This window comes from Podarcis gaigeae (assembly GCF_964106915.1).
Source record: "Podarcis gaigeae genome assembly, chromosome: Z".
NCBI classification, from domain to species: domain Eukaryota; kingdom Metazoa; phylum Chordata; class Lepidosauria; order Squamata; family Lacertidae; genus Podarcis; species Podarcis gaigeae.
Genome location: NC_139691.1, coordinates 10,217,074 through 10,238,172, shown reverse-complemented (window position 1 = coordinate 10,238,172; position 21,099 = coordinate 10,217,074). Strand labels below are relative to the sequence as shown.

General features: G+C 44.9%; 1 protein-coding gene across 15 annotated transcripts in view; it reads left to right on the top strand.

Moving 5' to 3' along the window:
- The window catches only part of KCNT1 (potassium sodium-activated channel subfamily T member 1), a 196,052-nt gene that overhangs the window by 110,914 nt on the left and 64,039 nt on the right, over positions 1–21,099 (top strand). For 12 of the 15 annotated variants that reach the window (XM_083721640.1, XM_083721635.1, XM_083721634.1 and 9 more), the window contains 3 exons: positions 13,679–13,758; positions 19,179–19,275; positions 20,209–20,268. In XM_083721640.1, coding sequence (XP_083577766.1) covers positions 13,679–13,758; positions 19,179–19,275; positions 20,209–20,268 — 237 coding nt within the window. Of the gene's footprint in view, positions 1–2,144; positions 2,187–13,678; positions 13,759–19,178; positions 19,276–20,208; positions 20,269–21,099 lie in introns of all 15 variants that reach the window. The other 3 variants (XM_083721645.1, XM_083721633.1, XM_083721644.1) reach the window with 1 other exon arrangement.

Here is a 21,099-nt window from a genome sequence, read left to right as displayed (position 1 = left end):
TTATTTTGTTTACTTCAACTCTCATCAACCCCAACCAGTGGTTGGGAATAATGGGGGTTGTAGCACAGCAGCATCTGAAAGGCCACATGTTCCCCATAAGCCACTTTTCATTAAGCCACTGTTATTAAGCCTGTATCTGTATCTGTACGGAACTTGCAAAACCATTTCCTCTTGGCAGCCCTCCATACACAGATATCAGCTGTGTGCAATCAGTTTCCCAAGCAAATGTCGGTTGTGCAATCAAACCCCACTCCCCAAGGATCACCATGCCTTGATCCAATAATTGCATGCAGAACTTCTGGTGTCCAGGACAGTTTTATATAGACAGGCTCTTGATATATGCAAGGCATGACCAGTGTGTGAAACACACCCAGAGGATGCCTGCTGATATGATTTCTGCTTCACATCCCAGCACACAAACACACTGATTGTGCACAGATTCCAGTTATCTGAACAGTGCACAAGGGCGTAATCTTGGAATAAAGCCCCATTGGACTTGATTGAACTGCTGAAAAGGGTTCCTCACCCCTCTGTTTCATGGTTCTTCACTAAAAAGGGAGATATGAACTTCAGTGCAATAGGCCTGAATAATAGTCAAAGCAATCCCAAATGAACATAGTACAGTTATAAAATATTTACTGTACTCACGCTGACCTAGCAGAAGAATGTGACAGCTCTCAGCAGCAGTTCCTTGGTCTATGAAGATTATTTCTACAGTGAGTAGAGATACACACACACACACACACACACACACACACGAGTGCTACAGAGTTTTCAGTAGTGCTCTTCAACTACCTTCATTGGGGATTAGAAGTTGCAGAATCTCCTGGCAGCCATCAGATTCCGCAGCTGGTGAGCACTCCCTTCTGTCTCTCTGTGTTGCTGATATGACTACTGGTATCAGTAGTCATGCAAGTGATGTGCCCTGCTCATGCTGAACATCAAAATTCAGATGCTTTTATTTTGCCCCTCTTCCAGTTTCTAGTGAAGAACCATAGAATCAGACAAATTAATTCCACAGTCAACTCTACATCAGCCCAATTTGAGCTTTGGGGTTGGGCTTACTTGAAAGACAATGGATACTAACATGGCATATTCTGGGGAAGCAGGAAGTACATGAGCCTCACACTTCCTGTCTCCCTTACATCTCTGTCCCATCTGAAACAGAATGTCCACACACATACCCCAGATCTCTCTGCATTAGAAAAGTCACAAAGGAATATGGACGCAAACTTCTTACTTCTTCCAAATGTCCATTATGGTCACAGAAATTCCATGATTTGAGGTGGGCCAGGGATGGAGAACCTGCGTCTCTCCAGATGTTTTGCTGGACTACAACTGCCATTAGCCCCAAACTGTATAACCATTGGTCAGGGATGATGATGGGAGTTGTTGTCCCATATCATCTAGAGGGCCACAGGTTCCTCACTCTGGTTGTCTGTGTTACATATGAAGACCACTTTTCAAATTAGCTAGTTCAAATTAACAATGCCTGATATTCAGAAGTCCCAAGAAGAGTTTGTATAGCAGGGATAGCAGCTATGGCCCTTCAGATCTTGCTAGACTACAACTCCCATCAACCCAGCCTATATGACCATTGGTCAGGCACTGGTAGGAGCTATAGTCCAACTACATCTGGAGGACTACAGGCCCTCCCTCTTTGAGGTAGAGAGTCAATTCTATTTACTTTCAGGGTGGGGCATGCACTTCTTTAGCCACATGGGTGATACTTCCCCACAGTCTCCTGACAAACTACTCCAGCCATGTCTCTAGGATTGGACAATGTGGATTTGGCCAATCTGATACTTTTACAAGTTGGCACCTCCTGTCTTCTGTGGTTTGGTAATGGAAGGGGCTCTATTATTGTTCCAACTCCTAGTAACCTTTGAACACTCATAACTGAGATGGTTGCGGGACTGGACTGTGGAGAAGCTGCTCTCATGCTACTCCATTGAAGTATTCCTTGGTCATCTTGGTGGTATTGCCTATGGTAGGAAGGTAGAAATATGCCCTGTCTTCCAGTGCCAATAGACTTTTGTACCACTCCATCCTGTCCAGTTCCACCAGTTATGTCCCATAACCATCTGACTGTTCTGTTGATGTGTGCCTGACCTGTTAACACTCCTTTTGCCCCATGTCTGTAGGCCACATACCGAAGATTTCAGTATGGATTCCTCCCTTTCACAGTAAGTGAGCTCCAAACTGCATGCGCTTCAAGATGGCAACAGTACTCTGATTTGAGAAACTCATTTACATTCTATTCTTCTGAAGGTTATTTACCGAGGATTGTGAGTGAAAGTGACAGAATGTGAGCAGTTTTTAAGCAAGGGGCCACAAGCTTAAATTGGTTTCAAACAATTAAAACCAGAACTGGGACTTTTACAAGTGTTATGTAATGTCTGTTCCATGCATGTGAGGAATGGATCTTTTAGTGTGGCAGTGCCTACTCTCTGGGAGTTCTTGCCTGTGATATTAGGCAGTCACTTCATTGCATCACTTTCAACACCTGCTGAAAACATTTTGTTTAGGTCAGCCTATTCAGACATGTAATTTTATTATATACAGTATATTTGTTTTTTAAACAGTTGCTTTTATCTTACATTTTGATAACTTTGTTATGTCTAGTTGTTTTCAAAGACTGTTGATTAAATCAGCATTTCCTTAATGAGTATTTCATATTGTTTCATGTAAACTTGCTTAGAGGTTTGTTTGTTGATCGTTATAGAAATCTTGCTAAGTAAACAAACTCCCATTTCCTCTCCCTGGGGGACTCTGCCAACTTTAGTTCTATGATGTGGAAGAGATTTCGAGATCACTAATGAACTCTGAGTGTATCACCAGACTACAGTTCCCAGGGTTCTTTGGGGGAAGCCATGTTGGCTAAACTTACATAAAACAGACTGTAGATTTTCTCTCAGTTTTTCCTGAGAATGCTCCCATCAACAATTTTTCTTTCTTTCTGTAGCTTCAGTGACTTTTCCTCTATAACTCTCACACGAGTCATTAGCCTACATTCATTATGTAAGAAAGAATTTGTGTGTTTTCCCTGCTCACTGTCAGGGCTGGCAAGGAATATATAACTCTGTGTCTCAGAGAACATAGATGCCCAGCCTATGGAGATTCATCATCACAGGCAAGCACTTTTTCAGCAGCCACAATGGACATTTCTCAGATGGTCCCTCAAGATGGAGTTATTTCTGTTGGGAGTAAAGCAACAACACTTGCAATAAGTTACCTGACAGAAAGACAACCTATTCTTCCCTCACTGACTCTTTCTTGAGTAACTGTATGTGGATTTAATTTTTTAAAAATAAAAAAAATTGTTCAGTAGCACCTTAGAGACCAACTAAGTTTCTTCTGGGTATAAGCTTTTGTGTGCATGCACAATTCTTCAGATACCATTATGTTATGTGGATTGTTTTGGCTCTCCGACTTTAGTTCCTTCCTGCTTCTTCTTTAATGTTAGTGCCACAAGGTTATTATGACTCCATTTTTTCCTTAAAAAAGCTTGTACTTAGAATGGCTTTGTTTTCCAGGAGTAATAAACCTTAAGCTCATATTCTTTCAACCAGCTGTCTTGCCAGACTACTCATGTCTGTACTGCACTGTGATATATATACTAAGCATCAACAATTTCAGCCTGCAGGTTTTGACTGAAGCCCCAGCAAGTAAAAAATATATAGGAGAAACTAGGACCATGGTCTCTCAAATACATTTCATCTCAGGGAAATCAGTTCTGAAAGTGGAGTTAGTCTGTTGGATCATCAGACCAGCCACTTTACATATCTCTGACCCCTTCTTTCAGGCCTGCGGGTATGTTCTAAAATGAGCATAAGAATAGTATATTGGTAGAGCATTTGCTTTGCATGCAGAAGTTTGCAGGTTCAATCCCTGGCATCACCAGGTAGGATTGGGAGAGACAACAGTGAGCAAAATAGGGCAATGTTTTGACTTGGTATAAGACAGTTTCCTATGTTCTTTGAAATGAATGGGCTGTAGCTCGGTGGTAAAAAATCTGCTTTGCATGCAAAAAGTCCCAGGTACAATCTCTTGCAGATTGTGGTTTAACATGGTCCCCCGAATCTGAAAAGACTAGTGCCTGCTGTTGCTGTATACCTGTATTGTATCCCCAGAGAAAGCAGCTGTTTGCAATTAACTGCTGGAGAACAGATGTCACCACTTCCATTTATGAAAGTAGCCCTTGTTAAGCAGATCTGGGGATTCATTGATTTAATATTGTCCAATAAATTCATCAAATGCTGGGGATAATTATGTTGCTGCATGTGGCTCCTTGCTTGTGGCTTGACAATGATGTGTCATTTTTTACTTACAAGGAAGTCCTCAACAAAATTGGTGGTGATGTGGCTATATGGCAAGGGACTTCAGACAGTTACCAGTTACTTGAAATAAATGCTGCCCTGGACTCTTCATTTTCAAGCGGCCCCATTAGTCTCCTCCATGGGCATATTAGTTTCTTCCAGTTTCCTATGAGTGCCTAAGACTACAACTCCCATCAGCCCTAGGCCAATGGCCCATCAATATTTTAAAGGTCCACAGGTTCTCCATCCCTGTTCTAGCCTATCAGGAGTGGGGAACCTGCAGCTCTCCTGATGCGGTAGGATGGCAACTCCTACCAAGCCCTGGCCAATGGTTAATCAACAGGGCCATAGGTTCCCCACCTTGTCTATCAGGACCTGAGAGCTGTGCACTCACAGTCAGAACTAGTTCTTTGCAGCATTAAAAGCAGAAGGGTCTAAGAGTTCTGAAAGTTGAATATCTGGTCAGGGAGTTTACACAGTAGGGGAATTCTTGCAATCTGCTAGTTCCCCCTCCCAGAGTATCCACCTGGGTTCCATTTTCACGGGGAGGTTGGAAGGAACTATCAGTTCAGCAACACTGGAAGCAGAGACTTGTAAGTTCCCAGTCTCAGAGACTTAGTTCCCAGCTCTCAGCCTTCCTTGGAACAGTTCACTCACTTGGAACTATCTGTGGTGCTGAAACTACCAGCATGTTTATTTCTATTGTGTCCAGGGCAGGCCATGAATTTATATGGAGAAAAAAGTAGAAAGGCCCTTAATGAAATCCATGAGCCTAACAACTTTAGCCAAATCACATCCACCTCCCAAACCCTGGTAGCCTTCTAAAAACAATAGCTAAGAATAATCTCCTTCTGATTTTCTGCAATTTATGTACTGTCTGCACAGAGGTGATAGAACTTTTAATAGCAACCTGGGATGGAGGGCTTGAATATGATAGGATTTGCAGTACAATGGGGGGAAATATTAACCCTTTTCCCCTTTGCCCATTTCCTGGTAATAAAAACCTCACCCATTTTTGTTCTGCAGAGGAAAACACACAGGTATGATAGTTTTTCCCTAAGGGGCACCTCATGTAGTCTGGAACTGATTTTACTTCCATTGCATGGATGTGTATGTGGGTGTGTATGATTCCAATTGCATTCAAAACATTTGCAGTTTGTGTTCTTGACTCTTGGTGCATTTGTTTAAAAAATATGTCACATGGCATTATTTCTGTTTGAATAGCTGTTCAGGTGCTGCAGACTGAAAATGTGGGGCAGGCCTGGAACATTTGGAAGGCACCCAAGCTTTCAGAATTAAGGAGGAGAGATGCTGGCTTAATAATAATTCTCAGAGGGCATGACTTTCTTTTTAGTATCAAGGAACATCCCTTACCATTGGTGTAATCTTTTTGTTTACACACAAGGCTTTGGAGCAGAAAATTCATGCTGATCTGTTGTTGTTATTATTGTACTGATTAGTCAAAATACTGACCATGGGTAGAGAACTTGCATTGCCCTCCAGAAGTTTCTGGATTCCAGCATGCATCACCCCTGACCACTGGCCATGCTGAGTGAGACTGATAGGAGTTGGAGTACAATAGCATCAGAGGACTACAGATTCTCCACCAGTGAGATATACTTTATGCTCTTTAGTAAGAATGTCACGATATAAAGACGGGTTGCTGGCATATATGGCAGATGTAAAAGACTCCCCTGATTTAGTTGTTTCAATTAGTTTTTACTTGGCTTTGTACATTTCCTTTCTTGTTCTTTTTAGTAGTTACTGATAAAAACAAATCCTGTAATGGGGTTTTAAATTTAGATATGTAACTTGTTGAATTGTACTTAACAATGATTTTATTTCTTGGGGTGATTGCTAGATTTTCATTTTTGAATCCATTTATCCTTAAGTGGGTTTCTTTTGTTCCTCACCTCATTCATTATGTAATGAACATATTTCCTTTCCCCCCCTATTGTGATGATCTACGGTTAATCCAAGTGGCACAGCCTGGAGCAAGGCCTCCAGCTGACTACCGAGAGGGCATCAGCATAAAAGTCCCTCATCAGCACCAGGGCCAACAGGAGCAAATCAGGGCATCTGGGGGCCAATACTGGTCATTTCCTACCTTCCTACCTCATTTTCCAAAAGATGTTATAGTTAGTAACTGGCCAGCCAGGGATGTACATGGTCACAGATGCCTATGTTATCATTTTCATGTTAAATCTCTCTCATATCTATTTATTGATCTATTGACCTATCAATCTACACACACACACACACACACAGAGAGAGAGAGAGAGAGAGAGAGAGAGAGAGAGAGAGAGATGGACTGTTACTCCTGCTTGCTCTGCTCGCCAACACTGCCTCCCTCTTTGTTTGCTGTTGTTTAGTCATTCAGTCATGTCCGACTCTTCGTGACCCCCTGGAGCAGAGCACACCAGGCACTCCTGTCTTCCACTGCCTCCCACAGTTTGGTCAGACTCATGCTGGTAGCTTCGAGAACACTATCCAACCATCTCGTCCTCTGTCGTCCCCTTCTCCTTGTGCCCTCCATCTTTCCCAACATCAGGGTCTTTTCCAGGGAGTCTTCTCTTCTCATGAGGTGGCCAAAGTATTGGAGCCTCAGCTTCAGGATCTGTTCTTCCAGTGAGCACTCAGGGCTGATTTCCTTCAGAATGGATACGTTTGATCTTCTTGCAGTCCATGGGACTCTCAAGAGTCTCCTCCAGCACCAGAATTCAAAAGCATCAATCCTTCGGCGATCAGCCTTCTTTATGGTCCAACTCTCACTTCCATACATCACTACTGGGAAAACCATAGCTTTAACTATACAGACCTTTGTTGGCAAGGTGATGTCTCTGCTTTTTATGATGCTGTCTAGGTTAACTTTGTTAACTTCCCATTTGTTAACTTCCCATTAACTCCCTTGACCAGCCCTCTCTTCTTAACACGTCACCCACCCTCTTGCCTATTCCCTCCCCAATGCCATTTAAAGGAGGGGGAGGCAGTTCACGTAGCATCCTTATTGAATGATAGAGGTGGGATGGGGGTGCATAATTGTAAATAGGTGTGAACATTGTTTACCACAAGCATTCCTCTTTTCGCTTTCCTGCCCAGCCATGTGTCTATATGCAAAAAAAACCCCAAAACAAAAAACCACCTCTGCTTTTATTCTCCCTCTCCCCCCCCCCCGCACTCCTGCACTCCTCAGATATTTTTCTCTTGCCATACAAATAAATCATAGCTGAAGGAAAGGATTTTGGATCCCTTCCGCTGGCTGCTTCCCAACAGCTGGTCATCTCTGAGCACTTCATTAAATGACTCCTTTATAGCTCTTTTTTCTTTTCTTCCCTATCTTTTCTCACCAGCAGTTTAAGGTTTGAGCTGCTGGCACAGCTGCTAGTGTTGCTATAGGACTGGGGGCAGCAGTGTTGAGCTGGATCAAGTCTCTGGGTCCCAACCAAGGTTGTGAATTCATATTTGTAAGGTTGTAGTTTGTAGTAGAAGAGACTGCTGGAGTGGCCAAAGCTAAGTCAGTGTCTCTGAGCAGGCCTGTAATCACCTTGTTTAAATGTCCAAAGAGCTGGTCATGTTGTCATACTCGTTGACAGAGCTTCCAAAAGGAGGAGGTGAGACTTTCTTCTAACAGCTCACCTGGCTGGAGACCACATCATCATGAAGGCAGGTGAACAAGAGCTTGCCATTTGTCTGGGCTGAAGATGGCAGCTGGAAAAGAGACACAGAAGCTTGTCTTGCTGTGTGCTGAATCCAAAGCTATGGCCTTGGAAACGCCCCCTAGAAACCTAATGAGGAAGCAAGTTCTGTTGAAGTGTTTTCTGTGAGCTCTTCCATCTTATTCTCAGGTTGCAGATATGTGTAAATAAAATCATGTATCTTAAAGACTCCACAGTATCCAGCACTCTTCATCCCTAGGAAACTACACCCTAGATAAATGCTGGGAACTATGTAGTCTCTCCCTGCACAGATTGGGGTGCAAGCAAATGTATTTTATGGGTATCATCAGTAGAAGTATGTTATGTTAGCTAATGCAAGGCAGGGTTGGGTCCTCTTATGTATTTTATTTATGGTTACATTTGTATCGCATCTTTCCTTCGAGCAGCTGAAGGTGATGTACACGGCTTTCCCCCTTTCCATTTTTATCCTCACAACAATATGGAGATTAGGTTAGGTGAGAGACAGAACTGGCACAAGATCACCCATTCCTACCTCTCACCCCCTCGACTCATTTTGCCTGACTGGAATTTGCTCTGTACTATAATAATGCCTCTTACAGGCCAGAATGGAAAGTGGTATGTGTGTGCGTGCACAGAAACTAGGTGTGCTGGTCCCGGGGGGTTACCGTGCAGCGTGGTCCGAGTCCAGTCCAAGGTGGAGGGTGTGGTATGGAGGCTGTCCGTCAAGGCTGAAACGGCGTCCAAGGCAAGGAGTCAGATGTGGTCAGGAACTCTGGCAGAAGAGCAGGACAGGGTGCCAGCAGGAACAGGTTGTCAACAGAGTTGCTCCCGCAACCTGGGACTGGGCTGGCTGGCTTTTATCTCCTTTGAGGCATAGGGCAGCCCCGGTCCACAGGTGACTCGCCTCTCTTGGCCTGGAGGCGAGCACTCCTCCTGTGAGAACTTAGTTACTGGACCCAGAGGCAACCTCACCTTCCCCTGACGAGGTTGAGAGTGGAGCACCTGCAGGCAATGGGTCCTCCATCACCTCAGGGGCCACAGCAGACTCAGCTGGTGCCTGCACCTGAGGATCCAGCACAGGTGAGAACCCTTCAGGCTCAGGCCCCAGCCCCTGCTCAGTTGGTTCTGGAGGCAGGGACTCCTGTGCAGGCTGGGATTCCTCAGGTTCAGCCTTTGAATCCGATTCCCAGGCCATCACACTAGGGCTCTGACCCAATTATGGATCCCAAACTGAATCGGGCCAATTCAGGTCAACCTGAGATTTGGCTGGAGCAGGTTGAGGCTGCCCTGGGTCATCTTGGATCAGATCAGGTCCATCTCCAGTGATCTGGGGCTGTCAAAAGGGCATACTGTGCAAGCCCCCAAAAACTATTTTCAAGGCCCTGATCTGGGTCTGCCCTGGATTGGGCTCCAAATCAGATCAAGGGAGGCATGCATAGCCCTGGTAAAAATCTCTGGATTGTGCATGGCTAAAACGTAGCCTGCTATGCAAAGGTAAAAATAACATTTGTTGCTCTGTATGTTTTGTCTCAGGACATGCTCACTACCAGCATGTGGCCCCCAAAAGGTTGTCTGTGTTGGGATGTAGATCCTGGGATGAAAAGGGGTCCCTCACCTCTGGCCTAGTCCAACACTCTAACCAATGGGTGGCTTTTTTGAGCTGGGGCTTCCAGAAGTCAGGATTTCGTTATCTTACCACCAACATCCTCTTTCTGCAAGACTGGCAGAATGAGACCTGCTTTGTAAGTCACCCTCTAGGCTGCCATGCCAGCCTGCCTGAGCATTCTATCTGACTCCCAGCCCACCAGACCCTAGAAAACCATCGCTTCAACATCACTGCTCTATCTGAGCAAATAGTCTCTTATGCAGGGCTGCAGAACATTTCCCAGTCAGCGGACCAGATCCTTACTTTCCCCAATCTCTTCGGACCATTTTGGACCACGGCCAGGGTAACCCGTTTGTCAGTCAACTGGCACCACCAGGGCTGTCTTAAGCATATGCGGTGTCGGGATGCAAAGATCCGCCTGGTGCCCCCCCCCCCAGTTGCCCAGTCCCAGGTGCACAGGAGGGCAGGGCGGCTGGCCACCTCAGCATCTCACTGGCTCAGTCACCCATGAACTCGTGGCGCAGAGCTGCCCACAGCAGAAGAGCCTGCCGCGGCACTCTGGCTGATGGGTGGGCTCACCCCCAGACTCAACTCTTGGGCCCTGGACTCTTGGCCTGGTGCCCTTGAGAGCCCAGTGCCCGGGTGCCCTGCACCCCTAGTGCCTATGGGTAAGACGGCCCTGGGCACCACTATGATGTCAAGACCTTCTTTTGCCCAGGCAGTTTGATAACAAACCATGTGGTATGTTAGTGATATGTGGATGTCACTGCTCAGCTGATAAGTCGTGTCAACAAACTCTGCTTTCAACAGGAAGCTGCATCATCACCTGTCATCTGTTACAGCCAGTGTACGGCTGTACTCAAGGAGGAAGAGCAGCAGGATCAGCAGAACCCACTGTGGGAATGTGGACAGTAGCATGTGACCAGTGATTCTGAACCCTGGTGCCAACTCTGCTCAGCTTCCTTATCAAACTATAGCATTCTTTGGTGGAAGCCAGGGATGTGAAACTTGGTATAAAAGCTGACATATGAGTCTGTAGCCTAGATGACCAGTGTCCTTTGCTTTGATCCATCTTTAGTATTTTCATAGTGCCCTGTGGACCCATCCATCAATCAGCCACCCATCTGAAAACTGAGAAGGATTCGTTTGTTTTGGGTTCTCCATTATTATTACAAATATTTTTCATGGAGGTGAATGGGTGGCGCTGTGGTGTAAACCACTGAGCCTAGGGCTTGCCAATCGGAAGGTCGGCAGTTTGAATCCCCGCAACAAGGTGAGGTCCCATTGTTCAGCCCCTGCTCCTGCCAACCTAGCAGTTCAAAAGCATGCCCAAAAGTGCAAGTAGATAAATAGGTACCGCTCCGGCGGGAAGGTGAACGGCATTTCCATGCGCTGCTTTGGTTTCGCCAGAAGCGGCTTAGTCATGTTGGCCACATGACCTGGAAGCTGTATGCTGGCTCCCTCGGCCAGTAAAGCTAGATGAGGGCTGCAACCCCAGAGTTGTCCGCAACTGGACTTAAGTGTCAGGGATCCTTTACCTTTTTACTGTTTTAACACTTGCAGACTAGCAAATGTAAATCTGTTGAGCGGTAGCTGTGACAGAATACTGGTCTCCTCCCTCCTGAGGTACTCCAAGCTAAAGTGTGACAAAGGCAGAACAGCAATTGATGTGTGCTCAAAATGGTTGTTTGGTTTTCAAAGGATGCTTCCCAACATGAATGCATTGATCAGAAGTATCTATGGTCATGACCATGCTAACTAAATGGAGTTGAAGTGCAGCAACAGCTGGGGGGTCGCATCTTACATGAACATTTGAAGTGTCTCAGACTCTCTTGTTTGCATCTCTGAGCTGGTACTGTGGGCGTCGCACCCCCTCTCCACTCTCAGTAGAACTAATAGGAGCCTTGAAAAGTACATAGAGCTGACAAAGGAAGTGGGAAAGAAATCCTCTTCCAACTTCCTCCTTCAGCTTCTTGTACTTTTCAAGGGATCAAAAGGTAACCATTCTCAGCTGCTCAGGACCAGGGGGACAGTGAGTATTTATGTTTGGGGGGGAACAACACAAAATATGCTTGAACTGTCTGGGACTCTCTCTTATCTCTCACCCCCACTCTCTCCACTCCTTCTCAGCCTGCTACATAAACAAAGATTGTTGATTCATTTTTAGTGTTTGATGTGTTTAGATGTTGGTTGTAACCAGTGCTCCCCCCCCCCAAAAAAAAATGTTTAGGGGGTACTCTCATTTCCCTATTCATATTGAAATACAGCACCTCAATGAGGTCAAACTCAGATTCACAAAATGTTTAGGGGTATGTGCACTCCTGCCCCCCCCCCGAAAAAAGCACTGGTTGTAACTAATGAGCTGCTTCTTGCTTGAATAAAATCGAATTGCTGCTTGTTTTTAAGACATGTTTTTTTTAAAAAAATCTGCAATAAGTAAGGATGGAAATTATTTATCTTCTAAATAAGACCAAAGGTTTAAAAGAAAAGTGTCAACACCAAGCTTTTGGCTCTCTGCCAAAAAACAAAAAAAGTTCTCATTGGCCACTATGCAGAAACTGAAAAGTCTGGTGCAAAGTATGATAATGTTGTGCTTTCTGTATCATATACTCATCACTCTCATTGGGATATCTTTTTGGGCTGCTTATATATGTGTGGAAATTAGGAGGGATGAATTATTCTTATTGCTGACGTGAGCTGATGGTGTAACTTTATTTTTCCCCATGTTAAATTTGTGTATATATGTGTATATATAAAGTTTGGTGCAAGGCAGGAGTGGCCACTTGATAGCCCTGGAGCTGCATGTAGCTAGCCATCATGAAGGAACAACGTCTGGTCCCTGGCGACCCTATGAGGAAATGTTTGCAAGTTGTGAGGACCCTGTGTTTCAGTGCTATAAGATTAGGCAAGGGTGTGGAGAAACTTCTCCCTTTCTCATAATAAATATAACTTAGAGGCATCCAATGAAACTGAGTTTTGGGAGGTTCAGGGCGGGGGGGGGGGGAGAATACGTCTTCACAAAGCTGTGGAAGGGGCACCCATGATGGCTACCCACTTGCAGTGGCTTTTAAAGAGGATTAGACAAATTCACAGGGGATATTAATAAGGATATCAATGGATACTAGCCACAATGGCTATGTTCTTGCCCACTTTCAGAGACACTCTGCTTCTGAATACCAGTTGCTGGGAATCAGAAGTGGGGAAAATTGCCTTTCAGGCCTTGCTTGCGGGCTTCCCATTGGAGCAACTGGCTGGCCACTGTGGAGGTTGCTGGACTAGATGGGCCTTCAGACTGATCCAGCAGGGCTTTTCATGTCTTCTTAATGCTGCATCTCTTATTTAGATTTTGCATGTAACACTGAAATGTCCGTATCATTCCCTCGACACTGACAGCAAACTCAGCGGGAGAGTTGCCACACTGTCACCAAAACAGGATGGCATGTGGCCATTGCAAGAGAACCAGCAGAGGTTGCATGTGTGTCTACTTTCCCAGAGACAAATCTGTTCATAAGGCCCCATCTCTTCCCCCAAATAAATAAATAAATGGAGGGGGGAGAGAGGGAAGGTCAATCTGTTTCCCAGAGCCAGCATGGTGTAGTGGTTAAGAGTGGTGGACTCGTAATCTGGTGAACTGGGTTCGCATCTCCACTCCTTCACATGCAGCTGCTGGGTGACCTTGGACCAGTCACACTTCTCTGAAGTCTCTCAGCCCCACTCACCTCACAGAGTATTTGTTGTGGGGATGGAAGGGAAAGGAGAATGTTAGCCACTTTGAGACTCCTTTGGGTAGTGGTAAAGCAGGATATCAAATCCAAACTCTTCTTCTTCCCTCAAAACTAGCCATTGCACAGCAATTGCAGATAGGTTATAGTGTATGGGTGCTGGACACATAAAGTTGTTGAGCTTTTTGGGGGACACCCTTTCACCCCACGGTTGTCCGGATGGACATGTAGCCCCCCTAATAGAGGACTTGTCCAGACGTATGGCAACCAAACCCTACTGTAGTGTCAACTTGGTTGTAGTGATTTTGTAAGAGCTCTGGATAACTCCTCACGTGCTTCTTTCTCACTTGGCAGGGTCCAAGTGGAGTTTTATGTGAATGAAAACACGTTTAAGGAGCGCCTCAAGCTGTTCTTCATCAAAAACCAAAGATCAAGTAAGTGTTTGCACCATTGGGTTCTGCTTTGTGTATATGGGTTTAGAACTACTAAAATACTTGATGTGAGGCAATCTATATACGTCAATGTACTCATGCTGAATTCAAGGCACCCAGTCTTCTGTGTGTGGGGTGATGGTGGTAGGGGGCATCTGAGGCAGCAAAAACCTAACCCTGAAAAATCACTCTGTAGCCTCCTTGTGGGCCCTAGCGCATAGTCTGAGAAGTGCTGTAGGAGAACTAAGGGTGTGGATGGGGTACTGAACCAATGGAGGCTGGTCCATTAGGACAAATGAGGCTTTGTCCCATGACCTCATTCTGCCCTCAGCCACTCCCACCTGCCTCCCTTCCCACTTACATCCAGTCCAGGGGGTGGCCCTGCCTGCCAACTTCCTCCTTAGTCTCAAGTGTTGCCCTTGCTCAGCAGAGAGGAGGATGGCAGGGGACAAGACTAGACTGAGTTGGCTCTGCCTCTCATTGGCTCTAGTGCCATCTACAGTTTGGCTCCCTGCCTTCTGCCCCACTGGTCCCAATGGGCACTTGTTGCTATGGAAAACTGCTTATTAACCCAGCTTTTAAAAATGCACGTACCCCCAGTTTTGCATTCCAGGTCAAACATTGAACTCCTTCCCATTGCATATCAGAAGGGGGGCATTTTTTTGTCTTCTCTGTGCCTGCTAGAAGGAATATTGATAGTGGAGATCTTTATACAACCTGGTATCTAAGTTTACTTGAAGTTGTTCTACATATGCAATGGTTTTAATAAATGTGATTGTTTTGTTATATGTGATGTTTCCTTTAATTGTTTTTATATATGCAATTGTTTTAATGTTTGGTTTGTGTGTGTGTGTGTGTGTGTGTGAGAGAGAGAGAGAGAGAGAGAGAGAGAGAGAGAGAGAGAGAGAGAGAGAGATTGTGATATTACTTTGATATGCTTTATAGGAAGTGATTTAAAAATGAAATAAATAATTGGGTGGTGGGGTGTGGGGGTGTGTATGGAAAGCTTTCCCCTCCTGTTTATGAAAGATTTGATGAAATGCTTCCAATGATTTATAATTAGATTTTACTCATCCAGATGTTGCTTAATTGACTTTATTGTTCTTAGAGCTTGTATTTCAGTTTTTCATTCTGTTTTGTCCTTGTCTTGATGACTCTATGCTATGAAGTGGTTTGTAAAAATGTTTAATAAATAAAATAAATAATGGGTAGCAATGTTTACTCATGAACAAGCCTCAAAATAATTGGGAACTGGCAGCTGGAAACCGTAGCAAAAACAGCACTCGCTGATTATCTTATATACTTGGAATTTCCAAATACCACAGAACTTTCACTCTGGCCTGTTTTAATGCCTTACTATCAGCTTTGCTGGAAGGGAAATACTCACACATTCCATATAACCAGCATGTCTGCTTCTGTCAATACAGCACTGAAATGGTAGAGTGTGTTTTACTCTACTGCTTATACTATAAGGACATTTGCTACTTATACATCACACCTATTTTAATAAAATTCCCAGGGAGACCAGATAATTTTTACACTTCCTTCCCTTTGACAGATTCCACTAACATGTGGCATGTGGCAAAATCCTGCATTGCTAGGAACCCGATAATTAAAGCGCTCTACCAACCATTCTAGTCCTCAGTAATTCACTCTAGTGTGTTTGTGAATGTGTGATGATGCACACTCATATCCTAGCTTTTTGTTAATCCCAAAGAGTCTTTTGCCTGTAAACTATAAAATTGCAAATGGTTCACTTTATTCTAGTGGCTGATTTGAGATCATAATAATAGAATTTGATTGATTGAAAAACAACAGGGATTGTCTCCGATAAATGAGGACAATAGGGATGCATGAGCTGAGGAGTGAGTGCACAGGGAGTCTATATTTTGCTGCAAGACACAAAGCAGACTCTGGTGCCAGCATAAGTGAAGATTGCTAGTGACTCCTACAGGGCGTACAGAGAGGACACTAAGCACGCAACAGCTTTTTAAGCATGCAAAAGTGATTTCAGATCCCACCCCTCCCTAATATCCTGCAATAGCTGGGCTTGAATTGACCATGCTGATCTATTTGATTTATATTGTGGGTTGCAACGGTGGTGATTTAACAGCTGGTGGAAGTAACAGATCATTTAATGTGGAGTGTGATTCATCTGTTTTCACACATTTCTGCTTCTGAACTTGAGCCATCCATTGTTGTTAATACAGCTTTGCTGACATCTGAAGCCTTTTCCTTTTACAAATAAGGGTAGGTCTTCTCTGGAGTGCTGCTTCGGGACAACAATGGCTCCATCTATTGGTTGCAAATGCTACAGCGTTGTATGCCCTGATGACTGATTTTCTGAGCCCTTCCCAATCTCCATAGAAGCAAGATTCTTCTTCGTTTTAGGTTTCACATTTGGGGAGAGGAAGCTCCCAGTTTTGCTTAGGGGGGTGGAACCCTTCTTGCAAATTCATATTCAATTTTAGTACAAATCTGACCAAAGCACTTTTAAAGGTGTGGGGCAGGGCTCTTTGATGTGCCTTCCCTAGAATCACAGTCTTCCTTCTAGGCAGAGATAATGGGAACTTGATGAAGGAGCACATTGATGCTTCAGGAAAAACTCCACAAACTCAGTTTTGCTTCATTATGCTAGTGTGCGGATGGAAAGGATTAGTGGGAAGGATCAATAAAGGGGAGGGGGCACTGAACCATTATCATAGCTACTGTTTCTCGGTGGCGAAGCTGCATGCTTCGGTACTGGGGGCAGAGAGCAGGCGGGGGCATGGCTGGCATGCATCCCGGGGTGTGCCGCATGTCCTGGGGGCGTGGCACACATCCCGGGGGTGTGGCATGCTGCCCGCGGGGGCGTGATGTGTGTCCCGGGGGTGTGGCACACCGCCTGTGGGGGTGTGGCACTGACCGTGGGGGTGTGGTGCCTGGCGTGGTGGTGGGGGTGGCACGTTTGGGGGGCAGCTGCAATGGTACCTCCCTCCCCGATGGTGCCGTGGGTGGTGCACTCCCCCACCCCTCCCTTCCTCCACCAACGCTGTTTCTCACCCATAACATCTCTTACTAAGCAAGGCTCCAAAACTGAAATAAACATCCCTGTCCATGGTGGTGGTGGATTGTCTGGGGTAGGAACTGTGGTGGTGAATCAGTGGGTACAGGGAGCTTATAGACCAAACTCTTTGAGTCTTCCCTGCAGATTGAGGCTGCTGCCTCAAGAGGCAGGAACCAAGAGGCCCCTTTGTGGCCATGCCCCTGCCACCTGAACTGGGGAAGCAGCTCCAGTGGGTTCCAGAGAGATGTCATGGGGCTCTTGTGAGATCTTGCTTGAACCCAGAAGCCACACAACCCCAGCAAGCAAGGCTTTGGCAGGGGCAGCAAGGAGGGAACTGTTGTTTGGCTCATGAACAGGGTGGCACCTTTCAATTTCACTTCAGGTGCACCGCTACTGCCTCCAGTCCTCTCTATAGGCTGCTTTGCTCCCTCCTTGAGTATTTTTGCTTGACTGGGATGTGTCCTTGACCTCTGACAATGCCTCTTGCTTGGAGGATAGGGAGGGGTGTGCAGAAAGCAGCCGGGTGGACAAAGGTAAAATTTCCATTTGTTTCTTGTTTTTACCTCTGGCCCCGCCTACCTCCATCACATGACCCCCAGAAGGGGCTGTGGCTCTCAGACTGAACAAGATCCCCACCCCTATTAAAGGCCTCATTCTGATCCACCAGGGCTCATCTTATGCTCTTATGTCCCTACCCCCACTGCATGTTGCGTAATATTGTATTTTAATGTTGATGTTGTGTTTTGATTGTTGTAACCTGTCCTGGGACGTTGAGGTTGATGGCAGGCAATAAATTGTAATAATACCAAGGCTAATATTACTATTACAACTAATGGATAGGATTTTGCTAGTTTCTTAAATGAACATATCATGAAGGGTGGAAAAACAATTTAATGCAATATCCTCAGAGCTTTCTACTCTGGGTTTTCTGATAACAGTTGCCCTGAACTTTTCCCCATGCAGGGAAGATGAAGTGTGGAATAATTTCAACAAGCTGATATGCCTGCTACTTTTATTCATCATATTTGTGCTTGTTTATTTAAAGCACAAAGGTGATAAATAATGATGGGTGCAGCACAAAGCTCTTGGGCCGACGGCAGTCGATCTATCGGGGGCAGGGCAATTGTTGCTAACACAGCTCAGAGAAATGATCCTTAAGCAGCCTTGCTATATTAAGCAACACAAATTACTATGTGTGTTTGTTTCTCCTGATGAAGTGACAATAGATGTTTAAATGTTGCTGAAAGCAGATGTTCCCAGAAGCAAGCATTTTTAACATAAGGAGATAACATCCCCCCTTTTGTTCCCCCACCCGCATTGTGAGCAGTGTATTTGGATTAAGGGGAGTGGAAGAGAAATTACCGTATTTTTGCTCTATAAGACTCACTCCCCCCCCCTAAAAAGTAAGGGGAAATGTGTGTGCGTCTTATGGAGCGAATGCAGGCTGCGCAGCTATCCCAGAAGCCAGAACAGCAAGAGGGATTGCTGCTTTCACTGTGCAGCGATCCCTCTTGCTGTTCTGGCTTCTGAGATTTAGAATATTTTTTTCCTTGTTTTCCTCCTCCAAAAACTAGGTGCGTCTTGTGGTCTGGTGCGTCTTATAGAGCGAAAAATACGGTAAATTCAGTTTGCAGTTAAAGGTGGACTATCTAATATGCACTTTCCAAAATGGTGCAGGAACCAAAACCCAGCCACCTTTTGAAATTTGCACTTCTCTGAATTTTGCAGTGTAGCTCTGTGCACAATATTCTGGGGTAAAGTGACATATGGCTGTGGATTTTTCTTGATTTCATTGTTTTACCTTTTTGTAAACCACTTTGAGGTTTTTTATTACAGTGAAAGTGGTGTGTAAGTTTTATTTGTAGGCTGTCTTTCTATAGTTAACCCACAAGGTGGGTTACAACATAAAATACACATAATTACAAACATAACAAAAGTAGTCACAAGCAATAAATAAAACATCCAGAAGTAGACAACCAAATTTTTAAAATTCCACATAAATCACAATAGGACCTGAAACAAATAATATCAACAACAGCAACAACCTCCCCCGCCATACCCCAACCTAATATTATGCTATTTGGACTGTTGCTTTATGTCTTTGTTGATTATATCTTTTATTATTATTTTTATACCATTTTTGAGAATTTATAATTATACATCGGTATTTTAAAATTATTTTAAGGTAATATCAAATGCCTTCTCCAAGGCATTAGCATCGCTTGTCACAATTCTGTGTTCTGGATGCTCCATGGTTCTTGAAAGTGACGTGTCTGCTGTTGTCACAAGCTCAGGAATATGTCTGGGGCACTCTTGGGTTTGTGTGTATTTTGTTTTAGAGGTACCCAATAGCTCTCATCTGTTCCATTTGCTACAGGTCTGAGAATCCGCCTCTTCAACTTCTCCCTGAAGCTCCTTACCTGCCTCCTTTACATTGTCCGTGTTCTGCTTGATGACCCACAACAGATAGGATGGTGAGAGCCTTTCTCTCTGCTACAGCATGCCTGTTTTGTTGTGCATCCATGATTATTTGTGTTCATGATGGTATTGGGGCAGTCATGTGTGATCCCACTTTCAATATTGTTTGCACCTAAAAAAGTTTCAGGGAAGACTCTCTGCTTTCAGGGCACGTGCTATAACTAACTAGGTAAAGGTAAAGGAACCCCTGACCATTAGGTCCGTTCGTGACCAACTCTGGGGTTGCAGCGCTCATCTCGCTTTATTGGGCGAGGGAGCCGGCATACAGCTTCCAGGTCATGTGGCCAGTATGACTAAGCCGCTTCGGGCGAAGCAGAGCAGCACACAGAAATGCCATTTACCTTCCCACCGGAGTGGTACCTATTTATCTACTTGCACTGGTGTGCTTTCGAACTGCTAGGTTGGCAGGAGCAGGGACTGAGCAATGGGAGCTCACCCCATCTCGGGTATTCAAACCTCTGACCTTCTGATCGGCAAGTCCTAGGCTCTGTGCTTTAACCCACAGTGTGTCCCTTTTACACCACACGTGCCATAACTACCTACTGAAATCCTAAAACTTTTCCTACTACAAATGTTCCCAGGCTTATTTATTTGTTTGTTTTGTCTCCACCTTGTCATGCTGTGATGCAAGAGTCCCCCTTCCAATGGCGCTAATGTGGTAACATGGGGTGGCATTACAGGACAAGTAGAATAATGTGTAGATGGCCCTGCATGCATTCACTGTTGGTAAGCTGTTGTTGTGTCGGTGGCATGTTGCAGCAGACAATCCCCTCCAAAAAAAACCCCACCAATCCAAAGGGCTCCTAACATAGCTTATTTCAATTAAAAGAGACATGCTGTGTTCTGAAATACTACCTCCCTGCTGTAGCTTCCTGTAGCCTGAGTACTGTTTCTAAAAGGCATTTTATTTTTATACTATTTTCACTCAGCTGGGAATGCGAAAAACACAATTCCTCAACTTTCAACCAGTCATCAACACAAATCAATTGGTAAGTAGGGGGCCAGTAGCCCTTCTGATTATATGTCTGTGGATTTGCTCAAATGGCAGGCTAGTTTATATAATCTGCAAAATCATGTTGTTGATGGGGAGTGGGGGAGTTGCTTACACCCCGTAATAATGTTTTTAAATACCCCTTCCTGGCACAAAAAGTGGTGCACTAGGTGAGACAGAGCCTCTATGCAGGTGCATAGAAAGGACATGGGAGGCTGCCTTTTACCGAATCTGACCATTGGTCAAAATAGCTCAATGTTGCCTACACCAGCTGGCAGTCTCTGTCCAGGTTTTGGGGCAGTGGATCTCTTCCCCAAGACAAAAGCCCTCAGATCCCAATTCACAGTGTGGGGAGGACTCGCCCCCTATCACTCACTCCACAAGATCTGCTGCTTGATGATCCCAGGGAAAGGGGATTTTCTGAGGGAGGGCTTTTTAAGCAACAACCTATTCAAAGCCTGAACATCAGGGAGAGATATACCTTTGGCTGCTGTTAAGTGCTCTGTGTTCCCAGATTGGAGCTTAAAAGGGAGAATATGCAAATTCCAGTAAGTGAGATATTAGGATGCATAGCAAGCGAAGAGGGGCATTGGAAATTGCTCATTCCCCCATGGAGGAATGCACTTAGTAATCTGCTTAACTAAACTGCTAGACCAGACAGCACATTTGTAGAAATGATTCGGGTAAGAGAAGAACGTCGCCTCGCAGAGCTGAGTGAAACTGAGTGTAAGGAAGAATTGAACTAACTTGACCTCTGTCCCCAGAAGTTTTCACTGCTACTTTTGAAACGAAATAAGCTCTCTCTCTGTGTGTGTGTGTGTGGTATTGA